Source organism: Phyllopteryx taeniolatus, chromosome 13 (assembly GCF_024500385.1).
Source record: "Phyllopteryx taeniolatus isolate TA_2022b chromosome 13, UOR_Ptae_1.2, whole genome shotgun sequence".
Taxonomy (NCBI): domain Eukaryota; kingdom Metazoa; phylum Chordata; class Actinopteri; order Syngnathiformes; family Syngnathidae; genus Phyllopteryx; species Phyllopteryx taeniolatus.
Genome location: NC_084514.1, coordinates 20387822 through 20405286, shown reverse-complemented (window position 1 = coordinate 20405286; position 17465 = coordinate 20387822). Strand labels below are relative to the sequence as shown.

The 17465-nt window shown below is 41.9% G+C and overlaps 1 protein-coding gene and 1 long non-coding RNA gene across 4 annotated transcripts in view; one reads left to right on the top strand and one right to left on the bottom strand.

Annotated features, from left to right (window-relative positions):
- Positions 1-554: 554 nt before the first annotated feature.
- Positions 555-11632, bottom strand: LOC133487349 (uncharacterized). Of its 3 annotated transcripts, none has more exons than XR_009791293.1 (2): positions 9356-11632; positions 555-4207 (listed from the first exon to the last, which is right to left on the bottom strand). It is a non-coding gene; the product is annotated as an uncharacterized LOC133487349 (long non-coding RNA). The 3 variants fall into 3 exon arrangements; XR_009791292.1 differs by lacking the exon at positions 9356-11632 and adding an exon at positions 5700-5854; XR_009791294.1 differs by lacking the exon at positions 9356-11632 and adding an exon at positions 4299-4842.
- The window catches only part of LOC133487346 (F-box only protein 33), a 26140-nt gene continuing 13511 nt past the window's right edge, over positions 4837-17465 (top strand). Inside the window, exon 1 of the mRNA XM_061793748.1 lies at positions 4837-5482. Within this exon, the coding sequence (XP_061649732.1) occupies positions 5052-5482 (431 nt within the window). The 5' untranslated portion in view covers positions 4837-5051. The remainder of the gene's footprint in view (positions 5483-17465) is intronic.

Genomic DNA, 17465 nt, shown 5'->3' with positions numbered 1-17465 from the left:
AACATATTTGTACGCTGGATATTGAACGACTGACAGTTTCTCTCACCCGTTTTATTTACCTCGCGGGTTTACACTACGTTGGTGTATTCTCCCGCGAGGGGTTGGAGGAGGGGAAGACGGGGACAGTTGGACTCAGCACGGCCTACGTTTTATCGAAGCGATGGGCCGCTTTGTTGTAATACTGAATTCCAGCAGTAGGGGCGCCAAAAATCGCAGATTATAGCTTTAAAGAATGAATACTCCTATCAAGCCCGCGACCCTAGTGAGGAGAAGCGGCTCAGAAAATGGATGGATGGATGGATACTCCTATCAATTCAAGATTATTAAGGGTTCTTTCCATTTTCCATGAAGAATCCCTCACTTTTCTGCAACAATCTGGGTCATACAAACCTCAATTCCAATACAGTATTTAAACCAAATCTGTTTAATTATATTTTTACCTGACGTGTTCTTTTAATGCAGCCTCCAGTACCAGAAGGTGGAACAGTAATTTAGTTTTTTGTGTTCCCTGTTTTGGCAAATCTTTTTCTGACAGAATAAGTAAGGAAGCAATATTGTATTTGTGGGTTTTTATTACAAAAAAGAAAGGAATGTCTTTGCAAATAAAGGAAACGGTACAAGTCTTGAGGAGTTGTTACCCCTTACTGAAGTGCAAGTAAAAAAATCACCTCCGTTATACAGGAGAGAGACGGAGAAGAAAAGATAAGCAAAACAATTATCTTTGTTTGATCGGTGGGGACAGCTTCGCCTCAAACTGGATCGTGTTCTTCAAATTGGGCCGATCTGCGACGACGAGAACGGGATGTGGCAGAGATAATGTCAAAAAAATAGTGGCGCATCGACCTGACCAGTCGAGTCTCGTGGGGGGGAGCTGAACCTGTTTTCGGCAAGGATGGTTTGATGATGGATTAGGATGTGGGGAAGGCACAACATGTGGGCAGGAAAGAACATACATACCAGTTAGAATGATTTTGAAAGCGTACCACATGAAGGGCATACAGGAACCAAACATTCATGCTGTAGCAGGTGAAATTAGCAGAAGTAGTGGCAATCGTATGTGACCAAAGAAGCTCGTCATAGTTGTCACGTCTCGTAAGGTACAAAATTGTGCTTACTGTCAAAGTGGGAGCATCAATACACACTTTAACGCACATTTTTATCACAACAATTATGAGAGTTGACGGTGAACCACCGAGGAAGGGTTTTAGTCGTCGTCTTTCGTCTGTTCTTCTGCCGAGTTACGCAAGTGCGCGCGTGCGTGTGCATCAGTTCAGACAGATGATTGGTCGTTGCTCAACTTCTATGACCTATCTTCTGCTTCTCTATGACCTATCAACGTGCAATCAGTTACTAGCAGTGATTGTAGCTAAAAGTATATGCTAACAGTGAATCCCCTTTCTTAGAAGTGATTATTTAGCCTTCGACCTTTACTCTCATCCGTCCGTCGTAGAAGGTGAGTGAAGTGGAGGAGTCGGGACCATAGGAGGCGCTGGGACCTTCTTGCACTGTGACGTGTGAACCCACGTAGTTCTTTCAGCAACTTTCACTGCAGTGTGGGTCACAAGGAGGACTTGGAAATGCCCCAGCCAGCGCTGATGTCTCCACTTTTTCCGCCGGAAGTTTTTTAATCAGCACACAATCACCGAGTTTGATGACAAGCAGGGGTCCGTCGGCCGCTCTTGGGAGTGCCGATTGGACTTGTTTCCTGAAATTGATTAGTCGGTAGTGTGCAATACCTGAACGATTAGTATGCCCATCAGCAGATCTGGCTTCGGTAGACCTGAATGGATCCGATCCAGTGGAGTGCCTGCAAAGACGATCTCAAAAAGGGATACGGTGCACACGCATCCTCATATATACTTGACCTAATTTAATTGACTTCCCAGCATTTATTTGAGGGTGGTAGCTACCATGTAATTGTAATCTGTCAGAAAGCTGTTGTTTGAGAAAAGCTTTCCAAGAAGTTGTAATAAAATTCTGAAAATAATTTTGGTCAATTGTACTACCACCATTTACTTCAATTCTTACTTTAACATGTCTACCATATCTAGACAGTATTTTGTAAGCGCATTGATCGTTATTTCATTATGTAGATTATCAGTATAGAGTCAATATGGTCCAACCCAATATCCATTATCAACTTTATACTAACATAATTATTTTTATATTATGATTATTTTTTAGACTGATAATCAAAACATTACTAAATGTAAATACTGTACATAAAAATGCTCTAGACCACAGGTGTCAAACTGGTCTTCCCATCATTTCATGTGGCCTGCGAAAACAAACCACAATTGCTGTGTTCTGGTGTAATACCATTGAGATATTTGCATTTTTTTGTTCCCAATCCCCCTTTGAAAAGAAATGTATTAGTTGAAAAACAGTCACTGATGGTGTAGTGGTACACTCGCCTGACTTTGGTGCAGGCAGCGTGGGTTCAGTTCCCACTCAGTGACGGTGCGAATGTGAGTGCGAATGGTCGTCTGTGTCTATATGTGCCCTGCGACTGACTGGCGACCAGTTCAGGGTGTGGTCCGCCTTTCGCCCGAAGTCAGCTGGGATAGGCTCCAGCGTCCCGCGACCCTAACCAGGATAAGCGGTGTTGAAAATGGATGGATGGATAGTTGAAAAACATGTTTTTATAGGCTCCTGATTTCAAAACTGGTTATTCATCAATGTGTTGTGTATACTGTATGTACCGTAATTACATTCTATGAGGTAATCTTTCATTTATATGGCTTCACAGTCGTAGCGGCCCGCCGAGGATAGTCATAGCTACGATGTGAGTTTGACACCCCTGCGCTAGAAACTTTACAAAGATTGGGTGGAATTAAACCTCCAGCTAGGTACTTTTCCTTTCCCAAGAAAGCCTGTGTCTGTGTCAACACGAGATCATGTAAATAACGAGTGAAGGGATTTGAGTCGTCGGGCAATCGAAGGACTTTCTTCCATTGGATACAATCTCCAATCAAATGAGACATAGCAGGCATGTGCACAGTGCTGTTTTTGCACCAATTTACCATCAAATGTGTCTCCCAATCCTCTCTGGCGGCAGGCTGAGGAAGCGGCTGCAGAGCCCCCACCCGCTCCCCGGCAGTGGTCGTCCGGCTCCCGCACCCCGGCAGCGGCGGCCGCCTCCCGAGCCTGCTCCCCGGCGGCGCTCGTCCGGTGGCCGCCACTCGACCCTCTTGCCTGGTCGAGTGTCATGGTCTGTGTTTTGGTTTGGATCGTGTTTGCTGTTGTTTCATGTTTTCCTGTATCCTGTGTTGTTAATGTCTTTTGTGCTCAGTTAGTTATTTTGCCCACCCGTTCTCGTCAACCCGCTACCTTGTGTCAACCAATCAGCTCCCTCCAGCCACTCGTGTCTTGTCCAGGTGTTCCTCGTTGTCTTGTCAATTTGTATTTAGTTCCCTGGGTTCTTTCAGTTATTGTCGGTTCAATGTCATATGTCGAAGTTGTAAGTTGTTTCACTGTTATAACTCTCTACAGAGTTGCCTTCATGAACCCCCACACAATCGGCAACCACAGAACATGAACAATATGCAAGGTTGCTTCTGTTTGTCTATCTATCCATCTATCAGTTAAGAGTCTTTAGTGACCCCAACCTGTATTTAAAGTAAGAATCCTGAATTTTTTTATTAAAATAAGCTTTCTTTGTCATATGCTCTTGTGGCTCCTCAGGTAGGCTTTTTCCTTTAGAAAAGAAGCTCTCCAAAGACATTTGTTTTTTACTAATTTTCGCTAGTTTGCGGCCTTATTTTTAGTCTAGTGTCTAGTCTAGTCTAGCAGTCTAGTGTTGTTTCGTTTGCGAATGATTCACTCAAAAGGAAGAATCTTTTCAGTGAACGTAATGAACAGAATCAGTTTATGAAATGATTGGTTCTTTGAGCTCGGCCGCCGTTAGCGAGTCGGCTGGGGGAGGAAACAGAAGCGTTCTGGGCAGTCTTGACGTTTCAATTCAGACGCAAAGCTGTTGCGGCTGAGAAAGTCCGGTCAATTTTCAAAATAAAACCCATTTGGCACGTGAAATTCAAAACAACAGAAATAATAAGTCATAACTTGCTCAATTGTGTGCGTGTGCTCGTACCCAACATCTCAATAGAAATGAATGGAGGGGAAGAGCAGTACCATCACAGGACTCCCGGTTCAAGATGGCGGCCACTCTGCACATTGCTCCGGTTCGCTCTGGAAGTCCAGGCTTTATCTAGTGATACACAGTATATGACATCAATGCTACCACCGACCTATGTGGAAGATAAAATCAAACATCGGCCCGGAATGCTCGCGCGCTCAACCGGTCAGATCCAGCTCCCTGCTAGTCATTCGACGAAAGCCTGAACCGTTGACCCAGCAGTATGAGGGGCGGGGTGAGGGCTTGCTCACTGCATGAGAGAGTTTGACTCCCAAAATGAGCCAATTACAACATGGCAAGTAATGTGCTGTTCAAAAAAAAAAAAGTTTGACTTGATCCCTGGAGTAATTTTGTTGTCAATTGTGAAAAAATACATAGTTTGCCTCCTTGAATTCGAGAAATGTGGGCTGCTGCTGTTATTTGTCGCCGCCTGCCATCTACCTTTGGAAGAGGCCATGAAGTGAAGGGGGGTGTGTCTGAGAATGAATAAAGATCACACGGTCGCAGATTTCCAAACGAGAAACGCTGTCCCCTCACGGTATCAGTGGGTATGGCAAAAATAAGAGCATACAGGGCCAAACCATTCGCCCCGTGCGACTCAGACGTGCACCCGCCGACAAACAACACTGCGACGCAAATGTATTCAACACCTTGATATATTTAGAAAAATAGCAGTTCAACCACTATCCCAATTCATCCAGGTTTCAGTATACGTTGTTGGCATGTTGTTCCCCTGTAGCTCAAGGAAATGGTGCGGTCCAATACTATTGAAGGCAAAACTGGGTAGCTGTTTGTTTTCAGCTAGAATAGAACGCTGCTGATAGCTTTCCAGCCTACCGCTGCGGCACCGAATTTGAAGGAGGCCGTGGCTGTTAAATATCTGCTTGCTTTCGTTTCAACTGTGTGGTTTCTCGCCATGGCTCTGTGCGGTGGTGTCGGAGCCATGGCTTTACCAAGCGAGCTAATCGTCCACATATTCTCCTTTCTGTCAGACCGAGACAAGCTCCGGGCCTCGGCCGTTTGTTCGCGATGGAGGGAGTGTCTGTTCTATCCCGCTCTGTGGACCGAACTCAAACTGCGGATAGGTGGCGGCAGCTCAAGCTCCGAGGAGACTTCGAGGTTAGAGTTCCTCATGCGGAAGTTCGGCGCTTTCGTGCGAGAACTGCAGCTGGAACTCGCTCCCGCAGAAGTCAGCCCCAGTTCCCTCAACAACGAGCCGCCCTCCACCAGGGTGGACCTGCCTCCCGGTCCTGACAACGACCCGCAACCGTCCGAGCGATGGAGAGACGCAATGGCTACCTACTTGGACCAGGCGTTGTGTGTGTTCACTAACATTCGCAACAACAGGTGACTTCAACACTTCATTCGTTCTTAAATTGTGGCCAGTTTGAGAATACATTGTGCCCTCTATATCCAGAATTCGTTAAATCTTTCGTGCGTAATCTGTAGCTAACAGCAGTAGCGCGATTAGCATCTAAACACACAGGTTGCATTAGCCAAGGAGTTATGTAATAGTGGCAACTGCATGTTGAACCAACCAATCAATAAATCACACTTGTATTACCTGTCTTTTGAACGTGCTCGTACACGCTTTCCTGCTGACATTTACCAAACACTGCTTAGTGTTCGTGTGTTATTGTGAGGCCTCAACCATGTAACATAGTTGCCCTCCTGCAGGCAGATAGACTGCAGCTGTACAGAAGGCTTTGTGGGTATGACTTGCTGATATCAGCAATGACGCATACGCAAAACATTTCGTATATAATACAATGTATGTGAGGATGGGTACTTGGCTCTGTTTGTCGATACTTTGCTACAAAAATTTGCACTGTGATCACAAAACGTGTACTGCTTGCATACTATGTAATCACATGTATAAAAGTGAGAATTAAGTATTAAACAGATGTTAATCGTGAATTTAAAACTTATAGTATGTAACTTTTTTTTTGTACAATAAAAAAAAAAAAAAAAAAAAAGTCATTTTCACGCAAGCCACTACAAGACGAGATGATACAATGCTGGTTAAGCTTATCAGCTCCTATAACATCTTTCAGTATTTGAGGTTTTTATATTTAGTGACTACCATAATCATTCCTGCACTGGTTTACTTGGTGGCGCGCCGAAAATGACGTAGCGGAAATGACACATTTTCTAGCGCAATGGGTGGAGCACGGCCCATTGTCTCCCATTTGTAAAAAGCTATCTGATCATATTATTTTGCGTTTTTTGCAGAAAATAATCATACGATTACTGTGTAAACAAAAAAGATTGCCACAAACAATCTCAAGGTGTCTTCCCAAGAACATCTTTTTGTCTGTGTTTGTATTTTTGTAAATTGAATATGTTCAATAAAGATTTTTAAAAATGTCTTTCCGGGAACCCCTTAGCTTCCCAATAGGGTACCTGAAATTAAATGCGCGCACTGAACAATGCATGCACAAAACGCAGCAATAATAGGGAAGGACTCACTGTCTGAATTGTACTGCCTAGGGATATTGCTGTAATATCTTCATCATAAACGCAGAAAGCGTGATAAAATAAAATAATAACAGTTGTCTACTGCGAACGAAATCCACACATCTTTCCGAGGACCTCTTAGCCGCCTATGAAGATGATTGACGTAAAATAAACGAAGTTTATCCCGTCTGAGCAATGCACAAAACGCGGTAATAATAGGAAATTTACAACATTTGCCGTTAGATCATTTTGCACTTGAGACTACAGCCCCCTCCAAAAGTATTGGGACGGCAAAGTAAATTCCTTTGTTTTTTGGGTTTCAGATCAAAAGATTAGTATGTGCCAAGTTCAGAATGCCAGCTTTTATTTCATGGTTTTTACATCTAGATGTGTTAAACAACTCAGGACAGAGCACCTTTTGTTTGAACCCACCCATTTTTCAAGTGAGCAAAAGTATTGGAACATGTGACTGTTGGGTGTTTCTAGTTGCTCAGTTGTTGCCTTTTAGATTGATAGTGGTTGTTTTTGGCTTTGGGTTTCACCTGTGAAAACTGCATTTGCTGTTAAGCAAACAGGAAGACCAGAGAGCTGTTAGTGGGAGAAAAGCAAACCATTTTAAAGAGAAGAGGGAATGTCGATCAGAGTTCTTGCACGAAACATTGGGCATAGCCAAAACAACAATTTGGAAACTCCTGAAAAAGAAAGAAACTCCTGGTGTACTGAGCAACAGACACTGAACAGGTTGGCCAAGCGTATCAACGGCAGTTGATGACAGAAACATTGTGAAGGCTGTGAAGAAACAGCCAAAGACAACAGTCAGTGACATCACCACCAACCTCCACAGGGCATGGGTGAAGGTATCACAATCCACTATTTGAAGAAGACTTCGAGAGAAGAAATATACAGGCCATACCACAAGATGCAAACCACTCATCAGCAAAAAGAATCGGAAGGCCAGATTGGATTTTGCAAGGTACAGCAATGAGCCACACAAGTTTTGGAACAAAATTTTATGGACTGATGAGACCAAGATTAACCTCTCCCAAAGTGATGGAAAGGCCAAGGTATGGAGGAAAAAAAGGATCTGCTTATGATCTAAAACACACACACAAGCTCATCTGTGAAGCATGGTGGCGGTAATGTCATGGCTCAGGATTTTATGGCTGCTTCTGGAATGGGCTCACTATTCTTTATTGATGATGTAACTCATGATGGTAGCAGCAGAATTAATTCTGAAGTCGACAAAACCATTTTGTCTGGCAGGTTACAGAAAAATGCATCCAAACCAATTGGGGAAAAGCTTCATCATGCAACAAGACAATGACCCAAAACACGCTGGCAACACAACAAAGGACTTAATCGGGGGGGGGAGTGGAAGGCCTTAGACAGGCCAAGTCAATCACTGGACCTTAACCCAATAGAGCATGCATTTTACCTCCTGAAGAGGAGACTGAAGGGAGAAACCCCCAGATACAGACAAGAACTGAAAGAGGCTGAATTGAAGGCCTGGAAAAGCATTTCAAATGAAGAATGCAACAGTCTGGGGGAGTCAGTGGGTCACAGGCTTAATGCAGTTGTATTCACTGTAAGTTAATTTAATAATGTATGTTCCAATACTTTTGCTCACTTGAAAAGTGGGTGGTTTCAAACAAAAGGTCCTCTGTCCTCAGTTGTTTAACACACAAATGTAAAATACCATGAAATAAAAGCTGGAATTCTGAACTTCTGTCTCATAATCATCTTTTGATCTGAAACCCAAATGTCTTCAATATACAGCAAAAACAAAGGAATTGACCTTGCAAAAACAAAGGAATTGACCTTGCTGTGCCAATACTTTTGGAGGGGACTGTATGCGAATCCCGAGATGCACATGTCATGGAAACAATGAGTCCAAACCCATGAACCCTGGGTTGAGTCCCTCCAACTTGTCATCACGAAATACAGATGCAGTAATCCTAATCCTATGCTATGTCACAGTTCTTGCTTTGCGGTCCTGCTATATTGCAGATTTTTATTACAGGGTCTTTTTTTTATTATTTTTTTTTTTATATCCTGTTTGTACAATATTTTTATCCGTTGCTCTTGTTCTCTCTCAGTATATTATGTGTTTAGGCCTGTCATGATAGCAGATTTTTTAGGACGATATATTTTCCCAAATATTATCACAACAAATGATAGTCTTGTCGGTTTTTTATCCCACTCATATAACAGACAACTGATGTATTTGAGTATAATAATTTAAGTACATCCTTTTTAAGAACAATTCACTTTTAATTCTAATTTTAAGAATTATGAACATTAACATTGTGCTGTAGAGGAATAAATAAAATATTTTAGATCTAAATATAACAGACTCAGACTCTGTTCACAAAAATATTGCACTTCAACAAATATTAAAATTTGGCACAACAGGCAATATACTGCCAATCAAGTTTCTAGTTGTTTCAGATAAAGTAGCAACATAAATGACAACACAAGTAGATCCAAGCAACCTGTTTTGATTCAAGAGTTGTCCTACTTTTAAAAAGTCTGCAACCTTTCTTTAAATACTGCTTTGTCAACATGTCAACACATCTCTTACGATAGTAACGCTATACTCTATATATTAAGCATATGTGTGCCATATTCAGGTTTGTATTTGCATTGTTCGGCAAAGGGTTACATAATTGCAAGATGATGGGAAACGGGAGTTGTCCCACTTTGTTTTTTGTTCCCAGCGGAAGAAATTGAGTGGGATGGTGTGTATGTAAAAATTCAACATACCAGCTCGTTGGTGTTAGTGGGATGGCCTCGTTCATCTGGCTTGAATCCAAAATGTTCCCACATTGTCGTGGCTGCGTTAGGCTTTGGACTGAATTCTTCATATGGCGCTCAATTTTCTGTCGCTGCAGCTGCCGGGTTGCTGTCAGAAAGCTGAGCTTCGTGTACGTGAGAGCTCGTATTTCAAATAGACGCGAGCACGCACAAACACACACACACACACACGGACAATCTCTGATTGGTTTACAGACCACGATGAAACCCATCGTATGTCGGTTTTGAAGTCGCGGAAATGTTTTTTTTGTTCCTCAATTGACTGGGGACCTTTACGCACCCTGTTTTGTTGTTGTTCTTTTTTGTTTTTTTGCCGCACCATCAGAAATTAAGGTGCATATGCGACCAAATTAGTTGGACTCGAGAGTCCTGTCTCATCCCCAAAAAATTCATACGCCGGATTTCCAGCACCACGCCAGAGTATTAAGACATGCGTCCGAAGACTCAGATTGATCGTACGTTATGCGTCCCTGCTAATTTTTGTGCATCTTAGACGCGGGACGCACATCAAACGAGATCCCTGGTTGCCTCTTTTGAAGAATCCATCTTTTTTTCCCCTCTGGTTGTCCTTTAAAACTAAATAAAAATGTTGTAGAATCATCACATACAAGGAGTCTACATCATATCGAATATCCTGGTCTGTTGTTGTAATACTGAATTCCAGCGTAGGGGGAGGACAGAAGTTCCGTATTATAGGTTTGTTTAATTTCATTCTTTTTTATTTCATCCAGTGTCTATGTTGAAATGCTGAAGCACCCAACCAGAGACGTGAAACCTTTGACAGTGCCATTGTTGTTTTAAGACCTACTAAGCATAATAATGTTTCTGTTAATAGTAATGACAGGTGTTTCATAGTCCAGTATACAGTGGGTACGGAAAGTATTCAGACCCCCTTAAATTTTCACGTTCACTCTTTATAATGCAGCCATTTGCTAAAATCATTTAATTTTTTTCCTCATTAATGTACACACAGCACCCCATATTGACAGAAAAAAATTTAATTGTTGACATTTTTGCAGATTAAAAAAGTAAACCTGAAATATCACACACCCATAAGTATTCAGACCCTTTGCTCAGTATTTAATAGAAGCATGCTTCTGAGCTAATAGAGCAATGAGTCTTTGGGAATGATGAAACCAGTTTTTCACACCTGGATTTGGGGATCCTCTGCCATTCCTCCTTGCAGATCCTTTCCACTTCTGTCGGGTTGGATGGTGAACATTGGTGGACAGCCATTTTCAGGTCTCTCCAGAGATCCTCAATTGGATTTAAGTCAGGGCTGTGGCTGGGCCATTCAAGAACAGTCACACAGTTGTTCTGAAGCCACTTCTTCCTTATTTTAGCTGTGTGTTTAGCTGTGTGTTTAGGGTCATTGTCTTGTTAGAAGGTGAACCTTCGGCCCAGTCTGAGGTCCTGAGCACTCTGGAGAAGGCTTTCGTCCAGGATATCCCTGTACTTGGCCGCAGTCATCTTTCCTTCGATTCTAACCAGTCGTCCTGTCCCTGCAGCTGAAAAACACCCCCACCCTTCACTGTTGTGACTGTATAGGACAGGTGATGAGCAGTGACTGGTTTTCTCCACACTTACCGCTTAGAATGAAGGCCAAAAAGTTCCATCTTGGTCTCATCATACAGATAATCTTATTTCTCACCATCTTGGAGTCCTTCAGGTGTTTTTTTAAGCAAACTCCATGCAGGCTTTCATGTGTCTTGCACTGAGGAGAGTCTTCCGTCGGGCCACTGCCATAAAGCCCCGACTGGTGGAGGGGTGCAGTGATGGTTGACTCTAGAACTTTCTCCCATCTCCCGACTGCTTCTCAGGAGCTCAGGTACTGTGATGGTTGGGTTATTCTTTACCTCTCTCACCAAGGCTACTCTCCCCCGATTGATCAGTTTGGCCGGACGGCCAGCTCTAGGAAGGGTTCTGGTCGTCCCAAACATCTTCCATTTCAGGATTATGGAGGCCACTGTGCTCTTAGGAACCTTAAGTGCAATATAATAATTTTTTGTAACCTTGGCCAGATCTGTGCCTTTCCACAATTCTGTCTTTGAGCTCTTCAGGCATTTCCTTTGACCTCATGATTCTCATTTGCTCAGACATGCACTGTGAACCGTAAGGTCTTATATAGACAGGTGTGTGGTTTTCCTAATCAAGTCCAATCAGTATAATCAAACACAGCTGGGCTCCAATTAAGGTGTCGAACCATCTCCAGGATGATCGGAAGAAATGAACAGCACCCGAGTTAAATATATGAGTGTCACAGAAAAGGGTCTGAATACTTATGGCTCTGATATTTCAGTTTTTCTTTTTTAGTAAATCTGCAAAAATTTCAACAATTCCGTTTTTTCTGCTAATATGGGGTGCTGTGTATACATTAATCAGGGAAAAAATAAACTTAAATGATTTTCGCAAATGGCTACAATACAACAGTGAAACAATTAAGGGGTTCTGAATACTTTCCGTACCCACTGTACATACACTATATTGTCAAAAGTATTCGCTCACTTGCCTTGACCCACATATGATCTGAAGTGACATCCCCTTCTCAATCCATAGGGTTTAATATGACGTCAGTCCACCCTTTACCACTAAAACAGCTTTAATTCTTCTGAAAAGGTTTTCCACAAGGTTTTGGAGTGTGTGTCGGGACTTTTTGACCACTCCTCCAGAAGCGTATTTGTGAAGTCACATAATGATGTTGGAGGAGGTCTGGCTCGCAGTCTGCTCTCTAATTCATCCAAAAGTTGTCTTAGCAGGTTGAGGTCAGGACTCTCTGCAGGCCAGTCAAGTTTATCCACACCAAAGTCTCATCCATGTCTTTATGGACATTGCTTTGTGCATTGGTGAAGAGTCATTCCAACAAATTTGGGAGCTTGGAATTGTCCAAAATGTTGGGAATGAATGAATGAAAGGAACTCTGAAGGATTCAGCAGGAGCAAGAGCTTTTGAACAACTCATTGCTCCCAACTATATGGGAACAGTTTGGGGTTGGCCCCCTCCTTTTTCAACATGACTGTGCAAGCCACTGGCAAAGGGCAAAACGGTGTTTGCTCCAGAGACGCGCACAACTGGGACAAAGGGAAAGTTAATTGTATATTACATTCGCTAGCCTGCGCTCAAACGAGCTAGCAAGCTAAGGGCTGGAGTTAAAGCTCACTCGACCAGGGCAACATCATTAAAATGTAGAGTTCGGAGGTGTGTGTGTGTGTGTGTTATGTGGGGAACACACACACATCAGAACCTTAACTGTTTATAAACCATAACCACACCGGCACACGTGATCAACATTCAGGCAGCAGTTGACTTCAGCGATTTTCAGCATCATTTTATTGCTGGATAAAGGTCTCACATCACAGTGCAACAGCTCGAGGGGTGGCCATATTTTACATTTTTTTTAATCCTTTATTTAACCAGGTAAAAGCTTATTGAGAGGGAAAATCTCCTTTTCAAAAGACAAGAGGCAGCAGAAATTATAAAGTACTTAACATGACAACATTCATTCATTCATTTTATTTATCTTCTGTACCGCTTCTCCTCATTAGGGTCACGGGCGTGCTGGAGTCTATCCCAGCTGACTCTGGGCGAGAGGCGGGGTACACATCTAACTGGTTGCAAGCCAATCGCAGGGCACATTTAAACAATAATTTGCACTCACATTCACACCTACGGGCAATTTAGAGTCTTCACTCAACCTACCATGCATGTTTTTGGGATGTGAGAGGAAACGAGCTCTAAATTGCTCAATAATAAGCATAAGAAATAAGAAGCGTTTTTAACCTGCTTGGGGCAGATTTTGTTCAACCTCAGCGGTTCCAATGGAGGAACCCAGCCACTGTCCAAGCTTTCTGCCAAGTTTCCTTAGTACACTCTTGAAGTCGTAACCAGGGACATGAAAATGATTATCAGAGTGCAATAAAAAGCAATGTCACAGCATAGGTCATTGTAGTGGAGTAAGTAATCTAACTGACAGAATTAGAGAGAAGCACAGAAATGAATAACTGCCAATGAAGCTGTGATTATCAAGAAGTCTTTTAAAATGTATTCTCAATGTTTAAAGGACGATATGCCTTAAATTGCACGAAGTAGTTTTTTTTAATTCACAGCCCATGTTTAAAAGAAGAAGGTATCATGCCTTTTCTTTTGGACTTATTGTCATAAGTTAAATGACCACATTGGACATTTTGAGTTGAATGCTGTTTTTATTTAATGGGCAAAAGTGTTCTACAAAATAAATGGAGGACAAAGTTATACTTGTAGTCTTCTTTCTTTTGTTGATCTGAAAAACGATCTGATCTGTGACTCAAAACCGTGACACGATCCAAACCATGTGTTTTTTTTGTCTGTTGCAACCCTAATACTAGAGGTCTCGCGATCTGATTGATCTGCAGATCCCACTCAATGATTAGCGATTCCGGAATCGGCAGCGTAAAACACTGATCAGAGCACCCCTAATTATACATAGTGTGCACAACATCAAGACACAAGATAAAGCATTGTTGGAATGTTATTGCGAATATTTTAATATTGTAATTGATTTATTCTTTTAAGCATTATCAATCGCTGCAATTGCAATGCCTTGTTTTTAGTGAGATGAGTACAGTCATTGCCATAATGCAATTACACTAATCATTTCTTAAAAGGGGCTTAAATAATAAAGTATAAAGACATTAAATACAAAATAATCCCTAAAATAGGGAGTACAGATTCTGACAGGGCCACCACAAATTGGCTGTTGGGCCACCACTCAAAAATGCTTTACACCCAACCCAGGATGAGCTCTGGTCCCAAAAAAAACCTGATGGAGTTTCTGGGTGTTGTTGTTATATGGCTTTCGCTTTAGATGTAGTGACGGACTGTGTTAACTGACAATGGTTTTCTAAAGTGTTCCTGAGCTCATGTGGCAATATCCTTTACACAATGATGCTGGTTTTGAATGTGGTGCCGCATTCAATGTTGGTTTTCGGCCTTGCCGCTTACATGCAGAGATTTCTCCAGATTCTCTGAATCTTTTGATGCTTTTATGGACCGCAGACAAACAATGAACCATGATCTAGCAGGATACACTGTACGGCCCAAAATATTTAAAACATGAAATCCAGCTTCATCTCCACTCAAATGATCTCAAATGTCACACCATCTGTAACCTGACGAGTAGGGATGTCCCGATCCAATCACATGATTGAAAATCGGGATCGATCACGTGATTTTCAGATGACCGAGAGCGTGGGAAAAAGATCTTCTCTTTTCATTTTCTGACATTTTGAATGTCACTGAGTGACAAAATAATCCAAAGGTACAAAGATCTTGCCAAATGTAATAGTAATAGCTTTTTTTTATATATTAAACAATGTAACTTTTCAGAGTATTTTTAGTACCGGTATAATATAAGACTGTTTGTGAGTCTCTCTCTCTCTCTCTCTCTCTCTCTCTCTCTCTCTCTCTCTCTCTCTCTCTCTCTCTCTCTCTCTCTCTCTCTCTCTCTCTCTCTCTCTCTCTCTCTCTCTCTCTCTCTCTCTCTCTCTCTCTCTCTCTCTCTCTCTCTCTCTCTCTCTCTCTCTCTCTCTCTCTCTCTCTCTCTCTCTCTCACTCACTCACTCACTCAGTCCCTACCCTCCCTGAGCGTGCTTTACACAGTTTAATGACACCCTAGGTGTAGTTTACTGTAAAACTAAAAAGAATGACACATTGTATATTTAAATTCAAGAAATGCCTGATCGATTTAGAAATTGCCAGCTGAATGCTAACAGTTAATGGAAAACCCAATTAACAGGCTCCCTAGAATTAACTCCGTAGTAACACAGACAGACAGGTAATATAACACTACTGAGAGGCATATATTCTTCCTAATCTGTGAAAAACAAGTTGTTTTATCGTGACATTCTTGTATATTTTTTTTAGCTTACTGCAAACATGTAGTTCCATCCATGTGTCGCACCACACTCCCCATAAGACGCCAAGGTGCGCACAGCACCAACAGCAGATAGTCATTCCCCCCCGCCTGTCTGACATGAAATCAGATTAAAATGTTCCTGTTTTAGGTCAATTAGGCTTGACTCCATTCAATTAGACTCCGCGGGCCTGGCCTGACTGGCTGAAAGACCACAGATACGAGCCATCGAATGGCCGAGTTTTTGCTTTGACTTGTGAGCTCAAACTTGAGAAACGAGTGATGTATGGCAGCAGGAGGCTCCACTCACTTGATAACAAGCAGCACTTTAGCTGATATGAGTAAAGACAGTGCCCTTCAAAAGTATTGGAATAGCAAGGTCCATTCCTTTGTTTTTGCTATATTCTGAAGACATTTGGGTTTTAGATCAAAAGATTAATATGAGCTAATTCCAGCTTTTATTTCATGGTATTTACATCTAGATGTGTTATACAACTCAGGACAGACCACCTTTTGTTTGAATCCACCCACTTTTCAAGTGAGCAAATGTATTTTAATATGTGACTGATGGCTCAGGTGTTGCCTTTTAGATTGATTGCTTAAATATTACAAAGTACTTGTTTTTGGCTTTGGCTTTCACCTGTGAAAACTGCATTTACTGTTAAGCAAACATGAAGACCAGAGAGCTGTCTATGGAAGAAAAGCAAACCATTTTGAAGCTAAAGAAAAGAGGGAATATCGATCAGTGCTATTGCACAAACATTGGGCATAGCCAATACAACTATTTGGAATGTCCTGAAAAAGAAAAAACTACTGGTGTAATGAGCAACAGACATCGAACAGGTCAGCCAAGGGATCAACAGCAGTTGATGACAGAAACATTGAGAGCTGTGAAGAAACAGCCAAAGAGAACAGTCAGTACATCACTGCCAACCTCCACAAGGCAGGGGTGAAGGTATCACAATCCACTGTTCAAACAAGACTTCGAGAGAAGAAATACAGGCCAAACCATAAGATCCAAACCACTCATCAGCAAAAAGAATCATGAAATATTATTCACTTTCAGTTAATTTAATAATGTCTGTTCCAATACCTTTGCTCACTTGAAAAGTGGGTAGCTTCAAACAAAAGGTGCTCTGTCCTTATTTGTTTAACACATCTAGATGAAAATACCATGAAATAAAAGCTGGATTTCTGAACTTTTGAGAACTTGAGTCCCAGTGTGCACATGTACATATACAGCTTTGCGGCCCCGCTGTAATGCAGATTTTTATTTGTACAATATTTTTTTGTCATCAATTGCTCTTGCGCTCTCTCATTATATTGTTTCAGCCTGCCATGATGGCAATTTTTTTAGGATGATATATTTTCCCAAAGACTATCATGATAAATGATAGTATTTTTTTTATGCCACTGATATAATTGGCATTGTAATGTAGAACGATAAATACAATAGATAAATTCAAAATATAAATGAATCAGACACACTCTGATCGCAAAAATTGCACTTAAACAAATAAACATTTGGCACAGAGGTATAGTGTCCTTAACAGACTAAAGAGGCCCGAAAAACTGCCAAATTTGGATGGAAAAAAAAATAAATGTACAGGTATGTTGTACTCAAAAGCATTTGGGCATTGTCACTGCTCAAAATCAGATGGCATACATTTTGTCACTTTTACAATAAATAAAAGTTTGTCAACTTTTATTTATTGTATGATCCTTGTCATTTATGGGCAGCACGGTGAGGGAACGGTCAGCACATCTGCCTCACAATTCTGAGGACCGGGATTCAATCCCCGGCCCCACCTGTGTGGAGTTTGCATGTTCTCCCCGTGCCTGCGTGGGTTTTCTCCGGGCATTCCGGTTTCCTCCCACATCCCAAAAACATGCATTAATTGAACACTCAAGATTTCCCGTGAATGCGAGTGGTTGTTGGTTTCTGTGTGCCCTGCGATTGGCTGGCGACCAGTTTGGGGTGTGCCCCGCCTCCCGCCCGAAGATAGCTGGGATAGGCTCCAGCACGTCCGCGACCCTTGTGAGGATAAGCGGAACGGAAGATGAATGAATGTCCATGTCATTGAGAGAAGAAAAGAAAGCAAACAAAAGCATACCTGAGTTTATAATTTTCAATTATTTTTCAAATGGAGAAGGATGTCCACATTGTCTGGG